The sequence below is a fragment of the Teleopsis dalmanni genome, chromosome 2, assembly GCF_002237135.1.
Source record: "Teleopsis dalmanni isolate 2A chromosome 2, ASM223713v2, whole genome shotgun sequence".
In the NCBI taxonomy this organism is placed as follows: domain Eukaryota; kingdom Metazoa; phylum Arthropoda; class Insecta; order Diptera; family Diopsidae; genus Teleopsis; species Teleopsis dalmanni.
Genome location: NC_051847.1, coordinates 98,626,834 through 98,644,674, shown reverse-complemented (window position 1 = coordinate 98,644,674; position 17,841 = coordinate 98,626,834). Strand labels below are relative to the sequence as shown.

The following is a 17,841-nucleotide window of genomic DNA, read 5'->3' as shown; positions in this document are numbered from 1 at the left end:
GAAGGACCCAACTTCAATCAATTGGATCTGATAAAGTACATAGTCTGCATTTTTTATCTCACAAGAAAGAAGAGTTATATTAATTGTCATAGCGTGTTGAAAGAAATTTTACTTCCAGATCAGTTTTCTGTTCCGAAAACATTAAAAAAAACTCCATAAATAGTAGCTTAAAACCTTGTAAAACAATTAGGATATAACTAGAAACTTTTGCTAGTGAATAATAGCTAGTGGTAATTCATTTTGTTGGAGTTAACCTTACAGTGATGTAACATGTGGTTTGCAGTTTTCAAGCTCATTTTACAAAACATCTCTCAGTATGGTCATTTTCCCGGTATCTATAAGAGTAATAACATTTACCAGTAACATTTAACAGTAATGTTAAGAGCGTTCTGCTCTACGGCTGCGAAATCTGGCTTACCACCAACAATCTGTTCCATAAACTGCAAACTTTTATAAACAAATGCCTTAGGAGAATTCTGAAAATTTGATGGCCCCTCACTATTAGAAATGCCGAAAAGGCAAGGAAATCAAAAAGCGTAAATGGCAATGTATCGGGCACACTTTGAGGAAGGCACCAAATGAAATCTGCAAACAAGCATTAACATGGAATCTTCAAGAAAGCAAAGACCTGGTAGGTTCAAGCAAACTTGGAAGCGAACACTAGAGAAAGAAATCCAAGCAAGCGGAAAAACCTTTGGAGAAATGAAAACCCTTGCAAAAAATCGTGATAGTTGGAAAAAGTTCGTTTTGGCACAATGTTACCCTGGAAACGTACCGGAATGAATAATAAATAAGAGTAATATATATAATGTATATTCGGTTGTTACTTTCAACTACCCTGACTTCAATTGTGCTTCAACTTCCATATACATACCTGCATGTGGTTGATGCACTCATTAAAACAGAGGTACTGAGATTTAAATTTGGATATAGTTGCCATGTGATTAGATTGGTTTAGATTGTTTTAGGTTACTAGATGAAGTTTTTTAAGTTTAGATTCTTTCACAAAATTTGACTGTTAAGCAACCAAAACAAACCTCAACCGTAAAAATGTTTTGCGATATAAATTGCAACAATTGTGTATTTTACTATGTATTTTATATTTTAAATTCTATAATTATCTATGAAGACATGTTAAGATATATCAATTAGATATATTGCATTCACACTTAAGGTAAGAAGCTGAATCACTGGACATTCTAACATTTTTTTGTTCTGATGAGTAAATCAAATCCTGTATAAATTTATCGTTTAAAATTGTAAATAAATTATGTGCTTTGATAAGCGACATTGTTGACATATGTACGTACACATAGTCTATATCATTTTTAGTGCGTAATTGAATTAAAAACTGAACAATCATTTTATTAATGCGATAACAACGAAAATAATTGCTACACGCGATTACACATCATAGCTACGCTCATTCATAAATACTCGTAAAGAAGGTGTACTCAAAGGGTTACAATAACTATATTATGAATTTATGTAAAATAATTTAAATTACTATTGATTGTTGCTAAAATTAATTTCTTGATAAATAATAAACCTGTGTAGAATGTAATACCTATACAAATAATAACGACATAAAAAACTTCAGCTGCAGTGTTGCCCTCGATCCCGCCGCTGTTATCAAATATACTTCGGCAATGACATTGCAAAATAGTTTCTATTATTACGTATTTTTCTGAAACCTTTGTGAGCATATGTAAAACCAAGCCAAAATTTTTATAATGATAACGATATACAGGGTTTTTCCTAGCTGAAGAAAAAAAAAAACAAAATAGAATTGTATGAGAGAAAGGGTCGATATGAAAATAATACTAAAAATATAATACTTAAGAACTAGATGAGTTCTATTTTTCATTAGTTTAACTTTTCTTGTTCTATTACCTCATTGTTTGCAATATAAACGTACATATAATATACTTGAGGTGGTAGCTAATGGATTTAAAGAAAAGTACCCAACAACCTAAACTTTGATTTTATCTTCTGAAATTGGATACTTTTATTTTTTCTTCACACTATCTAAACAATTGCTTAAGACGTACATAGTAAGTAAATTATATGTATTGAAAGTAGTATCAGGCTAGTTTCTTATTCATCTTCTCTTCTTCTTGTACATTAAATCAAAGTCAATGCTTTTAGTATAGACTATACACATACACTTTTAGTTCTAGAAAAATATTATTAATATAACTATTTACGCCTATGGATATAGCCACCAGCGAATTATAAAGCGCAGTGAAGTGTTAGTGCTTCATAAAGGCCAAATTGTGCGTTAGCCATACTAGATGGAGATATAGACATATATGTGTTTAAAATGTTATAAAGTTCAAGGACTGATGAAATTTAAAATAAGGACCGTTTCCTTAGTTAATTAAATACAGTGGAATGATAATTTTTTTGCTCTTCTGATTTCATGTCAAAAGAAATTATTTATGTCTGAAGATCCGCCCTTTCCCCACACAATTCCAGAAATTCTTATTCTGGCTGTGCCTGTATCCAACCTTACAAAATCAAAATATTAATTTTATTAAATTGTGCATTTTAAGAATTCTCGTAATTATATTTTTTTGAAATTTTTTAATTGCTATCCTTAAAAAAATTTTTTTGTTATGATGGACGACACATTTGTCACGTGGTAAAAGACATGTCGCAACCCTATAAATCTTTTTCATCAACATAAAATTTTCATTCAATTTATGAATGCACATTCAGTCTCTCAGTTTTAGAGATAATTTACAATTAAATTGGTTATTTGAAGATTGGTAGACATGTAAACTTATTTACAAATTTATACAAATTCTTAAATACTCATATATAGTTCGATGCTGTGTTATTTTAAAACTGATAAAAATTAAAATAATATTTTATATAGTGAAACTAATTTTATAATCCATTTTCAGATATTTAAATCATTATCAGAAGTGGCTACCATCATTTCACTATTATATGTGTGAAGTAAAAATTCATTTAGTTCAGCTCTTGGGAAAAGATCCAAAAGAATTGATGGTATTATCCGAAGAACACCTCAATATGAAAATAACATATTCAAAAGAACTTATTAACCTATATGAAATACTTGCTCCCTGTAAGTCACACATACTTTTTAATTAAATATAGTCATGATTACTTTTGTGAATATTTTAGGTGAAGTAAGACTTCTTGGTACCTTATGTTTTGAACTTCATTCTGCTATTGCTGAACAGACTAGACGGATCTCCTCGCAAATGAACACAACACCAAAAGCATTATTGGAAGAATCCCTACATTACGTTGAGAAATGTGTAAATTATTTGCAGTATGAATCAAATATATTTATTGAAGGCCACATATTGCAACAGGCAAGAATCAATAGAGATGCCTTAAATATGGTCTTAAAACTATGAAATGTTATATATAATAAAAATGAATAAACATGTTTGAAACTATATATAAATGTGTGTAAATATATATTGTCTAGTTTTAATTTTTTGCGAAATTCTTCTTATATAGATTATACATAAAAAGTTTGAAAAGATCTAATCAATAGAGATGGCTTAAATATGGTCTTAAAACTATGAATGTTAAATATAATAAAAATGAATAAACATGTTTGAAACTATATATAAATGTGTGTAAATATATATATTGTCTAGTTTTAATTTTTTGCGAAATTCTTCATATATAGATTATATATAAAAATTTGGAGTATTTATCTTGAGTTTCACTCGCACATGTCCACGCTCAAACGCTTAGGAATAATAGTATATAAAATAAAGCACATACTCGTACTCGTAAACGTTTTCTGCTTTTATCGTTGATATATAGAAAAGGTTATTGATAGCTTATCAGTTAATGCCAACAAATTATAATAGGCAAATAAATAGTAAACGTTGTTTATATATAAATATTAAAAAATTTAGTTACCAATTTTAGTCAGTTCAGTTTGTGCGGTTTGTCAACTTGATTATAACTTGAATAATACTTCTAGATTCACGGTGGTTAATTCATAATTTTTGGGCACCATTATGGGCTCCTCAAACGAAGTGGAGGATAAGGAAAGTTCCTTTTATAAAGCGAATATTATGTTTGAAAATACAAATAACAAAAATGCCGAAAAATCTAAATTTTCGTAAGTTCAAATTATGTGAAATGATTTCAACTTAATTATATACAATATTTTTATATACTTTTTATAAGTTTTACAATCGAATAAAATGTGACTTAAAAACAACAAATTGTTTTGAAATTAGCAATATTTATTAATTGAATAGTAAAGTGCGAATTATGATTAACAAACTGGGAATGAGTTGACATTTTTTCAACTCTGATTATTTTTGATGGATATAATCTTTTATTACATTTTATTATTTTTTTCAAATGAAATCACACTGTATTGAATGGCCGCGGCTAGATCCTAAATACAAAAAAAAAAAAGCTAATAACATAAAATATTTAATTAAAGCAGATTCTTTTCACGTGATAAGAAAAACGATTCCAGTAAAGAAGGCTCAAAGGAAGAAGACAATGATGATAATAAAAAGAAGGACGATATCAAACCTGTGGCATTTTTCCAAATGTTTAAATATGCTACAGGAAAAAATCGCTTAATGTACTGCATCGGAATTCTATGTTCTATAGCCACAGGACTAACTACTCCCGCAAACAGTTTGATTTTTGGAAACTTAGCTAATGTAAGTGACAATTAAGCAACCTTCTGTATAAATTAAAAGAAAACGAGATAATACATAAATACCTTACTTTAAAAATTATTTATTTATTGTATATTTTACAATAATAATCAAGAAATTGATTTTTTAAAGATGTTTTTCGAAAAGTAGTACACTACAACAACAAAAATTATTTTTATATTATTTTAATTAATTGAATTTTGTTTCGAGTATTGCCAAATGCCCATCATCAGTGGTCTTTAGAAATATTTTTTATATTTAATTATTCGTAAATAATTTTTTAAAACTGCAAGTACCAGGAATTGAATTCGTGCCCTGCCAAATTTGAAGCTTAGAGTTAGCGCACCTTAACCAACTGACTCAAAACCATTCTTGACTTTTATGTTTACACAATTTTTCTGGAGTTTTGTTAATTTGCTGTGAAAGTTTTAACAAATTAACTTGCTGTGTTTATATTAGAACGGAACCAACTGTAGAATAATTGAATTAATTAATCATATTTTTATTTTTATTTGCTAAATTTCGATATTATTATTTTTGCATGATTTATGTGATTTTTAATAATTTTTTAAACAAAAGTTAACATCAAACTTTTCCAACATTCTTGAATCCAGAGTATAACAGATAATTTTACTTTAAAATGTAGTGATCGGTATTTGGATAGATAGCGATATAGATGGATATATATTTATTTAACATAACATTAATAAGATTAGATTAATTTATAGTAACAATACAAACTATACTTAACACAATCACAGCTGTGCTTCACAATCCACACCTTTTGGATTATATATAAATCGTGGTTAACTAATCAGGGAACTGAAATTCATTTAAAATGTTATTAGCATAATACGAGTATTAATATTGTATTTTTAGTTTCTTATTTTTATTACTTACATTAGTGCGTTGTAGATTGCTATTGAAAAAAATCAATATTTATGTATTTGGCTTTGTTCACGTGACACTTTTTAGGTTTACTTATATCAAAAGACTGTACTTAATCATTTTTAAAATTAAAACACGTTATATCAGTACCTGTAATTGTAGCGTTCAGTGCTGAAAATATTAATCAATAGACGATTTATATTCTATCCTAGTATCTTTATCTTGCTTTATTTTACTATAATTTTACTATAATACTATAATTTCTCAAATACCTACTATATAGAATAAGTACTGTAACTACTTATACTCCTCTGAACATATGAGGTATATATGGTATATGAGGTGCAATAAACTCTTTGCTATTTTACCTTATAATTATTTATAGTCTAAATAAAAGTATTAACTGTTAAAAATATTATCTATTCAACTTTCTCGAACTTAATAAACTTTTAAAATTGCAAATTTAAAAAAATTATATTTTCATCAATAAACTGACAAAGTACTTTTGCGGAAAAAAGAAATGATGATGTTATATATTTCATTTATTGTGTAATTTTATACAACGTTAACGAATTAAAATTTAGATGTACTAATTATCTTTATTGTTTTAAAGTTTTGTATAAATTATAAAAAAATCAATTAACCCTTATCAAAAAAATGATGTAGATAATTATATTATGTTATTATGTATTGTAGATTGTTTTCACCATTTTAAATTAGGGTTGGATAATATGCACGCCGTTAAATTACAATACTACTGCGATATTAAATTGCAATAGTTGCATTATTTATATTAAGATTATATATAAATTGTATTAAGTGGGGAAATTTTTTTTATAATCTTGAATCTTGCACGTTTAAACTAATACCAGCTTAACTTCACCAGGTTGTTAATAGAATTAAAGAAAATTGGTTACAGGTCAATTATATTATAGTAACTAGTAAATATCTTTCAAATTTCTATACCGTTATGCACAACTGTCTTAATAGTCTAGACCATGGATGTCCAAAGCATGTCCCACGGGCATCATGCGACCAGCGGCTTATATTTGTGCGGTGAGCGACATGTTTTCAATCTACCACATTAGGCAATTTTTTCTTTGTTATATTTTGATATTTATTTTGATGGTAATCCCAAATAAATTAATTAAAATATTTTATATAATTTATTACACTTCACGTGAATTTACTTAATTGACAAAGACTTAAGTATATTTTTATTTGCACAATGGTTCGAATACACGTGTCCAGAACCGCAAGTCATTACTAATATCAATAGTAATGATATTGATAGAATTGTAAAAGATAAATTAATGAAGAGTTAAAAATATTATATTTTTGATTATCACCGAATTTTTCATTTTTTCCGGAAAAATTTTAAACGTATGTATTTATTTTTGCGGCCCTCCAGTCTATTGAGAGATTTGTATTGGCCCGCGATCTTATCTGGTCTAGACAGCCCTGGTCTAGAGAAATGGTAAGGAACTGCGGTTGATCCAAATAAAATATAACACAAGTAAATGCTGTCCATCTATTGTTTTTTCAACTTCCAGAGTGAATCTGGTTTTAATCTTAAACATAAAAGTATCTAACGGAACCGTCTGCGCTAACTTCTTATCGCTGTAATTAGACCTATTGCTGTACAAAATTACTTATTGTAATTATAAATTATAAATTATTGTAATTATTGTAATTCTCAAAATACGTGAGATTATTGCTCTAATTCATTTAAACTATTAAGACCTTTGAAGTTTGTTTTAAATATATATTTCAATACGTAAAGTTGTTTTACTTCGAATATAATATGACATATGTTTACAATAGGATAAAGAGTAAAATTTTTCAAGATATTAAATTTGTTTAAGTTTTAGTTAAAGAGGCTTAGTATTCAGAAGTGTAGGTTTATCTAAGCCACTAGGCATGGAAGAGGTGGAGGAGAATGGGTGGTATGTGAAGGTAATGGGACACTGACCCCTATACGATTAAGTAATTTTTCTATTCGTGCATTTATACTACACTATACTGAAAACTGTACGTTTAAACAACTTACGATTGTCCAACGATTGCACCATTCAAATGTGAAGATTTAGGTTCTAACCGAAAAGTGTAAGTTTCCTGAAAGCTATTTTAACTTAAATTGTCTACATGCGCGTTTATTTTTAAACATATAGATATAAATGGACCCTCTAATTTCCTGAACGGTAGTTGAATGTTGATTTTATGAAAGTGCATTTAACTTTTCAAATACATATATACCAGAGCTCTAAACAGCGCTTTAACTCTTTAGCATGGGTTTAACATCTATGGGGATCCCGTTTATTTATTTAAGAAATTCAGGAAATATTTTTAATCCGACCTTCAAATTTATGTGTCTTTATATATTAATTAACAGAAACCTGTAAAAAATATTTATAAAATCTGACTATCTATTAATGAACGTTTAATAATAATAAAAAAATATATATATTTATTGAGAGAAATTCATTAATTTTAATTTTTACTTCAAAGTATTAATTTGAAATTGCGTAAACATTACAAAAAATGTGTTAATATTAATATATTTATATATTTATTATATTTATTTTTATACTTAATTTATACTTAATATATTTGCTTTTTCATATATACAGTCTATGATTTACTTTGGAGAGTCCGTTATTGGCTACACTAGAAGTGCTGAGTCGGATGCTCTTTTGGATGCTGTGCAGGAATTCGCTCTTCAGAATACTATGATCGGAGTAGTTATGTTAGTGTGCAGTTACTTAGCAGTTACGTTCTTTAATTATTCTGCTCATGCGCAAATTTTACGCATCCGGGGAAAGTTTTTAAAATCAATACTTCATCAAGATATGGAATGGTACGATTTTCATCAAAGTGGCGAAGTTGCAAGTAGAATGAATGAGTAAGAATAGAATAAAAATTGTTGCTTGTGTATATAAAAATCATATATAAATTTTTTTCTTGCTGCTGAATTATAGAGATTTGTCGAAAATGGAGGATGGATTAGGCGAAAAAGTGGCTATGTTTGTACATTTTATGGTTGCATTCGCTGGTTCCATCGTTTTAGCTTTTATTAAGGGTTGGCAATTGGCGTTAGTGTGCCTTACAAGTCTTCCAGTAACTTTTCTTGCAATGGGTTTGGTCGCTGTAGTAAATATCAATACCAATTTTCTTATAAACATATATCGCCATGCTTTTCTCTAACAATTCGTTTCTTTTAAGGCAACGTCGAAACTTGCAAAGAAAGAATTAAATGTTTACGCTTCTGCAGGCAATGTTGCAGAAGAAGCTATAAGTAGTATACGAACGGTTAAAGCTTTTGAAGGGGAACAAAAAGAAGTTAACGCTTACAAAAGCCAAATTGTAGATGCTAGGAATCTCAATATAAAGCGAAATATGTTTTCGGGAATGGGATTTGGTTTGCTATGGTTTTTTATATATGCATCATATTCTTTGGCATTTTGGTATGGTGTCGGTTTGGTCTTAAAAAATTATGCTGGCGATGAGTACTACTCTAACTATGACCCAGGTACAATGATAACTGTAAGTTACTTTAGAACTCTATTGCGCTCTTATATGCAAGCTAAATTTTTAATCATATGCATTTTAAGGTATTTTTTTCGGTAATGATGGGATCGATGAATATTGGAATGGCTTCGCCATATATTGAAGCATTTGGTATTGCAAAAGGAGCTTGTGCTAAAGTTTTTAATTTAATCGAACAAATCCCCACTATAAATCCAATAGAACCGAAAGGTAAAGTTTTGAATGAACCGTTAAATGAGATTGAATTTAAAGACATTGAGTTTGAGTATCCCACACGAAAAGAAGTACAAATTTTAAATAAATTAAATCTTAAAATTCACCGTGGCCAAACTGTTGCTCTAGTTGGTCCATCTGGTTGTGGAAAATCTACGTGTATTCAGTTAATTCAGAGATTTTATGATCCACAGGGTGGTTCAGTTCTTTTCAATGGTGTGGATTTAACCGAAATTAACATCAATTGGATAAGGGAACGAATTGGTGTAGTAGGACAAGAACCTATTTTGTTTGGTACATCAATTTATGAAAACATACGTTATGGAAAAGAAGATGCAACGCGAGAAGAAATAGAAGAAGCTGCACGCGCTGCAAATGCGCACATATTTATAAAGAAATTACCTCAAGTAAGTCCGTCACAAAAATATTGGAAATGTAATTCTCTATTTAAACTTTCTTCTAGGGCTATGACACACTTGTCGGTGAAAGGGGGGCTCAATTATCAGGAGGTCAAAAACAACGGATAGCAATTGCACGTGCTATAGTTCGAAACCCCGAGATCTTACTTCTTGATGAAGCAACGTCTGCTCTAGACACAGCTAGTGAAGCCAAAGTGCAAGCAGCATTAGAAAAGGTATGTATTCATCTTTCTATTTTCGTAAACCATTAAATTAAATTTTAAATTCTTAGGCGAGTGAAGGGCGCACTACAATTATAATAGCACATCGACTGTCTACAATTCGACGAGCAGACAAGATTTTTGTTATTAATAAAGGCGAAGTAGTAGAATGTGGAACACATCAAGAATTAATGGACCTAAAAAAACATTACTTTAATTTAGTAACAACACAGTTGGGCGATGATGTGGCCATAACTACACCTGGAATCGATCAAGCCAACAACTTTTTAAATTTGAAAAAGGATGATGATGAAGAAATTAATGTATACTCGACTGAGGAAGAAGTAAGTCTTTCATTCCATTTAATAACAAAAGTTTTATTATTTTTCATAAATCGAATTTTGTAATATTTTATTTTGTTATAACATTTTTTATTGATAAAAACTTACGATATGCTGTCTGCTGCCTTTGGGTACTAGAGTATAAATTTCGGTCTAGAAATAAAATATTTATACACATATGATAGCTTTAGTGTGACTTTCTAACTTATATATATCTTATATTATACCTACCATTTTCATTCTCTAAAACACTAAAAGCTTTAATCTCTTGGAAACTTTTTACATCTTCTCAATCATTGACTCTACCATTGATTTTGTTGCAATATAGTTTTGCTCATATTTTGTAGCATTTACTCTCTTCAAAAATAATCTTTTCTGCATATATTGAGACTTGCTATATTGTCTTTAAATAAAACGAGAGACAGCCAAAAGAATTCTTAACTTAAAGAATCATAAAAGAAACTTTTTGTATCAATTATGTCAAAGATAGCTTTGCAGTTCTTTAAAAATATGTGCATTTTCTTTCTGATTTTGATGAATCGATAGATATAAAAATAGTATGCTCGCAACCATGATTTTTATTCAAAAGCTGACTTCTTTGTAAAAATTTATTGAGTTATCTTAAAAGAATTCAAATGGATATTCTTCATAATTGCATTTATATTTAAACAGAATTTGCTCTATACTTTCTTTTTTCCGAATTGGATATCTAGTATCCTTTAGATGTGTTTTAGAATAGTTTCATTGCTCAGTTTTCCTTGTCCGTAAATAGTTCCAAATTGTTAATTAGATAATTAACAGACATTGGTTCTTCTCCCGCACTTCTATAGCATTCTCAAGGTTTATTTTGTATGTATTTTGAGACATGTAATTTGCCCAACTAACTCCTTTATTTATATCATCTGAGACCTTTAGCTGCCTTTTCTGCTTGTTGTACCATTAAATTATCTAACCATACACCAAACAGTTTTACCATTTTCTGCCTTTTTAATCGTGATTGTCAGTAAAATTTGTGACCTTATATAGCATTTTGTACCTTCCATATATTGGTTGGTTGTTTGCTTTATTCCACGATTTGCTTTCTTCTGGAGTCCTGCCGTTTCAATTTAGAAGTATACATTTCAAACTGATCCATGCATTTGGTGGTAGGGGTTAAAGTTTGTGTACACATTGACAGGATTTTTAAATTTAATGTTGTTATACAGCATATGGTATAAAAATGCTATAAAAAATTTCTTGTGTTTTATAGGACTCTCAAGTTGTGAATATTAAAGTTGCTGCAAACCCAAGACTTTTTTTTTTGTTCATCTTATGTTAGTTCGTCTTATACCTATGAATAGTTCAATCCATTATTAAATAATAAAAATAAAGAACTAATATATATATTAATTTCTTAATATATTGCAGTATATAAATGTATTTCATATTTTTTTATTGTATTACTATATTATATTATAAAATCATTTCTTATAATAATCAATTTTAGGTTCAAGAGGAGGAGAAAAGCATTAATTTTTCTCTTGTTTCGATATTAAAAATGAACTCAACCGAATGGCCCCAAATTTTATGCGGATGTATAACATCTGTAATTATGGGTTGTGCCATGCCCTTGTTTGCTGTAATATTTGGTCAAATTCTTCAAGTTTTAGCTGATAAAGAGCATCCAGACTTAGTGCGTGAAAATTCAAATCAATATAGTTTATACTTTTTGATATGTGGAATTGTTGTCGGAATAGCTACATTTTTGCAGGTAATATTACTTCTAGTGATTTTTATATAAAATATATAATTAAAGTAAAAACCTTCTTTTAAAATAACAGATATACACTTTTGGAATAGCTGGAGAAAAATTGACAGAGCGTTTAAGAGGGCTTATGTTTGAATCAATGTTGAAACAAGAAGTTGCTTGGTTTGATGATAAAGGCAATGGTACAGGCAGTCTTTGTGCAAGGTTGTCAGGGGATGCGTCCGCCGTTCAAGGTGTAAGTTGTTTGTAACATAATTTAGCTTTGATTTGATCATTTACAATCATATCTTGATGCACTTGAAAAACAGGCTACGGGACAACGAATTGGAACAATTATTCAATCACTGGCCACTCTAGCTTTGGGTATTGGATTGTCTATGTATTATGAATGGAGTTTAGGACTTTTGGCACTAGCTTTCGCCCCTTTCATATTAATAGCAACATTTTTACAAAGAAAAGTTATGGCTCAAGAAAATATGGGAACCGCTAAAACAATGGAAAAATGCACAAAGGTAAAAATTTTTATAATGTTTTTTTACTTCAATATAAAATATACAAAATTTTAATTGTTGCATCATATTTTATTAAATTAAACATAGTAATAAGTGATTTTGTTTCTTTAAAACGTCATTTAATAACGTCATTTAATAACGTCTTTTAATAATGTATTGAAATCAAGCTATTCAAGTGCGCCACTATATCTATAAACCTTACTGCAGACAGTGCTCAATGTGGCTCAAATATACGCATATACTTTAAAATAAGCAAAAGTCAAAGTGCCAGCTAAGAGTAACAAAATGACAAATAAAAAATAATAAAACGTACTAACTCATTGCACTAAACACATGAAATAAATGTGGGAAAAATTGTTTTAAAAAAAGCATTTGCAATATTAAATTTTAATGGTATAGTACTAAGAAAAAGGGACGGCAAACATTTTAAATCAAATACCTTGTATAACCTCCACAGAAATAGTATAATAGAAACATAATAATTTTGATATATGATTGATTAAATTTAATCTAGATCGGCTGATACAAACAGGTGGATCATATCCATGTTTCAATGGAAACAATTTCTATTACTGTTTTTCTTACATTTCATTAATAAATACTGCAATGATTGGTATGGATTTGTATAATAGATTTTTGTGTTTTGTTTAGTTTAATATCGTATGCCAATATTTATTTTATTCTTGATAAATGATATATCCAAAACTTTACAAATATCGTTACTGAATACGTACCTAGATTAATATATGCATGTTAAACGTGATAGCATCACCATTAAAAAGGGTTATTCGCCATGAATAATTATGTTTCAATTAAAAAGTCTGCCTTCCGTTCTTTTTTCCGGGTATTATTAATATCGCACGAAACTGGGAAAGTGCCTATTCAAATAACTGTAAGTTATGCGCAGGTGAAACGATATTGGCGTTATAGATAATAATTAATTTGAGATAACTAATTTGAATGAGTAATTATCTTACAAAATTTAACTAAAATATAACAAATGTACGTTGAACTTATTTATTTAAAAACAAGAATAATAATATTAATACTGGTGGTTTCATATTTTTCCTTTTGTGACTCTACTAATTTTTTACAAAAATTGAAGCCTTTTCTCACCACTAGGTATAAAAGACTATTTCTGAATTATATACTGCATTGGGATGCATTTTGATTAAAATAATTGACTCAGTATTCTAAATAAGTTGTTTGGCGTTTGGTTGCAGAAGAACATATACAAATCCCGTGGTCGTTACCCCAATTGCCTTTGTAGTTCAAAACAGCCGCTGTGCATTCAGACTATATACAGTAATCTCCGCGGGGTATTCTCGTATACCCCGTATACACACGTGCAAAGGTACGCGAAGCTATTTATGAACTGTACAAATCTTCGCGTTATATGGTAGAATGCCCGTGTTATACGGGGGATTGAAAGCGCGTAATATGAAAGCGCGTTATAAGGGTACCGCGTTATAGGGGGGATTACTGTATATTCTTTTGGTAGCAGTGGATCTACAATGTTCTGTTTGCCATTTAGTTTAGAATTTAATCTTTCTCTACAGAAGTTTAAAATAGCTTCTTCCTTAACGTGTTTTGGGTTAATTAGCTTTTAAAGTGTGCATCTCTACTTGAGAAAAACTGTGTTTCATCATAAGTCTAGAATCTTTACATGAACTGTAAAAAAATGGTGTGTTTTAGAGTGGTCTGAAAGCTGTACAGGTGACTTCTCTGTTGAATATAATGTGAAGAAGAATCCTGAAAACATTTTACTGACAGTTGTTTCTTAATGCTTTTGTAACATTAAACATTGGTCTATAAAGTCTATTGAATGCTATTTGAGCCTCAGTTTAAATTACATTCGGTGATTAGACTACGAAAACTTAAGTAAACCTATGTTTTATCATATAATTGCTTGGACTCGTTTGCTACCGGCTTCTCCATATCATTCGAAAGAAAAACAGAGACAGAGAAAAATATAGAATATTGTATGTGAATTGTTATTTAATATTAATGTATAAGTAGTGTACCAAATTTTAAAGAACACTTCTTTAAGGATTCCTGTTCTAACTGCGGTTATATATAATTTTAAAAATTTCTATCCATATCGTATTACTATAATTGCTGCTAAATTCCAAAGTTGAAAAGTGATGTACTTAAATTATTCTTATTTATATATATTTTTATATATACATATATTACTCTATATATTTTGAATATACATGTATTAATTTTTGAAACAGCACTTCCAATATTTTTAAAGTCATTTAATGAAAACTTGATGCTTTCATTAACAAATTTGCTTATCCATACAGAATCTAACTTCTATTTTAAATTGTTGACAGTGCGTACACTATGACCATTCCTTGGGTTTCAGAACCCTGTAAAATATTTCGCATCATTTTTCACTATATTCAATGGACGTTCTTTAATAATATGTTTTCATATGTACTTGAAATTAATTTTAAAAACCCGCTCCTTAAGTAAGTTACACAGAAAACTAAAAGGTTTTTCAAAATATGCAAACATTGATGCTTTGTCTTATTGGGAATGGATGAATATCTATTATTATATCATTTATTGAGAAAATTGGAAATTTGAGACAATTACTGCACTGTAATCACTCTGATTACGGTCATTGCAATCTGAATCGCTGTGATTTTAAACCATTGTGATCACAGTCCAGTTTCGGTCTCTATCTAATAAAATTACTTTATAAAATCTAAATGTGCTTATTTGTCTTTAATCTGAACCTAAATCACTGCTTTCTGAACAGTAATCGAAGTCACAGTGATTGCAGAGCAATGTTTGTTGTATAATAATTGATATCGTTGTGCTTTTGATAACAGTGCTTTTACGTAAATGCTGTGTTCTTGTATTGGGCCTCTCGCCTAAAGCCTTCTTTTGTCCTTATGGCTTTATTTAATTTCATTAATTTCATTATTGATAAACATTTTTTAAGGAAAAAGGTTTTTACCCTAGTAGATCATACATCTTATGCCATCTTATGCCATTTAAATTATAATAATAACAGCAGGGTTTCGAACAGGAAATTTCGATTATCGGTTTAGTTCTGGTTGAACATGCAAAAATATCGTTTTCTTTTGGTATTTGGTATAGTACCGGAATAATAGAGCTGCAGCTCAATTGGTCTATGTATATAAAACCATGTCATTAAATTTATATCTTTATGTATTTTTCTTTATATCATTTTAACTTCATTAACATATTAAATCTATATTTTTATTTGGTTTAGCTTGCAGTAGAAGTTGTATCTAATATAAGAACAGTCGCGTCCTTAGGCAGAGAGGAAATGTTTCACAAGCAATACATGGAACTGCTTACTCCAGCTGTTCAGGTAAATGTTAAAACGAATTACAATTTACGTACACACTTTTTAAATAAAAAAAAAATATTACTAAATTAATTTATATACTACTCACTCACTTATTGTGATATATATTTATACAATATATCAAATAAATTTCCTATTATAAAATATTGTTCTGAAATTTATGGAAGAATTTAACAATAAATTGTACTTGTATGTGTTATTTTCAAATTAGTTTAAATACTTTTTTTATAAATGTAATTCCTTTCACTCAATCTATATAGCTGATTAATTTATTTATAAATTTCGATGTATTAGAAAGCTAAAAGAAATACGCATTTCCGAGGTGTCGTTTATGGGTTAGCCAGATCACTTATGTTCTTTGCATACGCCGCTTGTATGTATTATGGTGGTTGGTGCGTTGTAAATAAAGGAATGGAATTCGGAAATGTATTCAAGCAAGTATCTATGTCCTTTGTATCATATGGTATACTAATTTTTAGATTTATTTTACAGAGTATCACAAGCTTTAATCATGGGCACTGCATCAATAGCAAGTGCTCTTGCATTCGCACCTAATTTCCAAAAAGGTGTTACTGCTGCAGAAAACATTTACAAACTTTTACAAAGGGAACCGAAAATTGTAGATAATCCTAACGTTTCTTTAGCACCATGGTATTCTGAAGGCAATGTATTTTATAACCGTGTCAGATTTAACTATCCAACAAGAAAAGAAATTACTGTTCTTAATGGATTAAATCTTGACGTATATAGAGGCCAAAAGATAGCATTAGTTGGGCCATCAGGATGCGGCAAATCGACATGTATTCAGTTATTACAGAGGTTTTATGATGTGGATGAAGGATCCGTATCAATAGATAAATATGACTTACGAAATATATCTTTAAATAACTTACGTCGACAGTTAGGTATTGTATCTCAGGAACCAATATTATTTGATAGATCTATTAGCGAAAATATTGCCTATGGTGATAACACTCGAATTGTTGAAGAACAGGAAATAATTGCTGTAGCTAAAAAGGCAAATATACACAATTTCGTTGCGTCTCTTCCTTTGGTAAGATATTTTAGAACAAAGTAAAATTAACCAAGATTTTTTTTAAATTTTTTAATCTTTTTAAATTAAAGGGATATGAGACTCGTATGGGAGAAAAAGGAACACAACTGTCAGGTGGACAAAAACAAAGAATTGCCATTGCAAGAGCGTTGATAAGAAATCCTAAAATATTATTATTAGATGAAGCAACATCGGCCTTAGATGCTGAAAGTGAAAAAGTGAGTATATCTTCATTAGAATTTACAATATAGAATTAACTTATAAATATGCTATAGATTGTGCAAGAAGCGCTAGATGCAGCTAGTGAAGGCCGAACTAGTATTAGCATCGCTCATAGACTGTCAACAATTATTGACTCCGATGTAATTTTTGTATTTGAGAGCGGAAAGGTATGTGAAAGTGGAACGCACAAGGAACTGATCAACCTACGGGGTCTTTATTACACTTTATATAAATTACAAGCAGGAGGAGCGTGAAATAACGAATGCTATACATATCTAATATGTAGTGAAACGATCAAATCATATGCATGCTTAATTTGTATAATAATTTATTTTATTACTTACTCAAAACTATCAGTCTTAGATTATATTATATAAGTAAACATAATTTATAATATTAACGAAATATTTACATTTTAAGGACATATATACACACAAATATATCAATAAAGTTATAAAATTCAAAAAATTCTGGTGATTTATTCATAAAATGGCGGAACAACTTAGTTTACATTATAAATTTGTATATTCCTCTTAGCAGCTCGTAAACATCGTTTTCCGATTGAAAAATAGACACAATGAACTATTCCAGAAGTTCATTTAATATTTTATTTTTAATAAAAATTTTTAATAAAAACACATGATATCTATTCATTAGTTGAAACATATTTAGCA

General features: G+C 29.2%; 2 protein-coding genes across 3 annotated transcripts; both read left to right on the top strand.

Annotated features, from left to right (window-relative positions):
- Positions 1–2,909: 2,909 nt before the first annotated feature.
- On the top strand, positions 2,910–3,425 carry LOC119685623. Its single transcript, XM_038099966.1, has 2 exons — positions 2,910–3,094; positions 3,154–3,425. Exons 1-2 carry the CDS (start codon positions 2,956–2,958, stop codon positions 3,390–3,392), a joined length of 378 nt encoding a protein of 125 aa, XP_037955894.1. The 5' UTR covers positions 2,910–2,955; the 3' UTR covers positions 3,393–3,425.
- Positions 3,426–3,935: 510 nt separating this feature from the next.
- LOC119681724 (ATP-dependent translocase ABCB1) lies at positions 3,936–17,521 on the top strand. 2 transcript variants are annotated; one of them, XM_038094990.1, is made up of 16 exons: positions 3,936–4,117; positions 4,454–4,679; positions 8,195–8,466; positions 8,543–8,714; positions 8,787–9,107; positions 9,176–9,730; positions 9,787–9,957; positions 10,014–10,286; positions 11,770–12,033; positions 12,104–12,265; positions 12,339–12,542; positions 15,793–15,894; positions 16,186–16,325; positions 16,384–16,945; positions 17,017–17,163; positions 17,221–17,521. In XM_038094990.1, the coding sequence occupies exons 1-16, from the start codon at positions 4,014–4,016 to the stop codon at positions 17,419–17,421; spliced, it is 3,876 nt and encodes a 1,291-aa protein (XP_037950918.1). In that variant the 5' UTR covers positions 3,936–4,013; the 3' UTR covers positions 17,422–17,521. The 2 variants fall into 2 exon arrangements, with proteins under 2 accessions (XP_037950918.1, XP_037950917.1); XM_038094989.1 differs by having other exon boundaries at positions 4,451–4,679.
- The last annotated feature ends 320 nt before the right edge of the window (positions 17,522–17,841 follow it).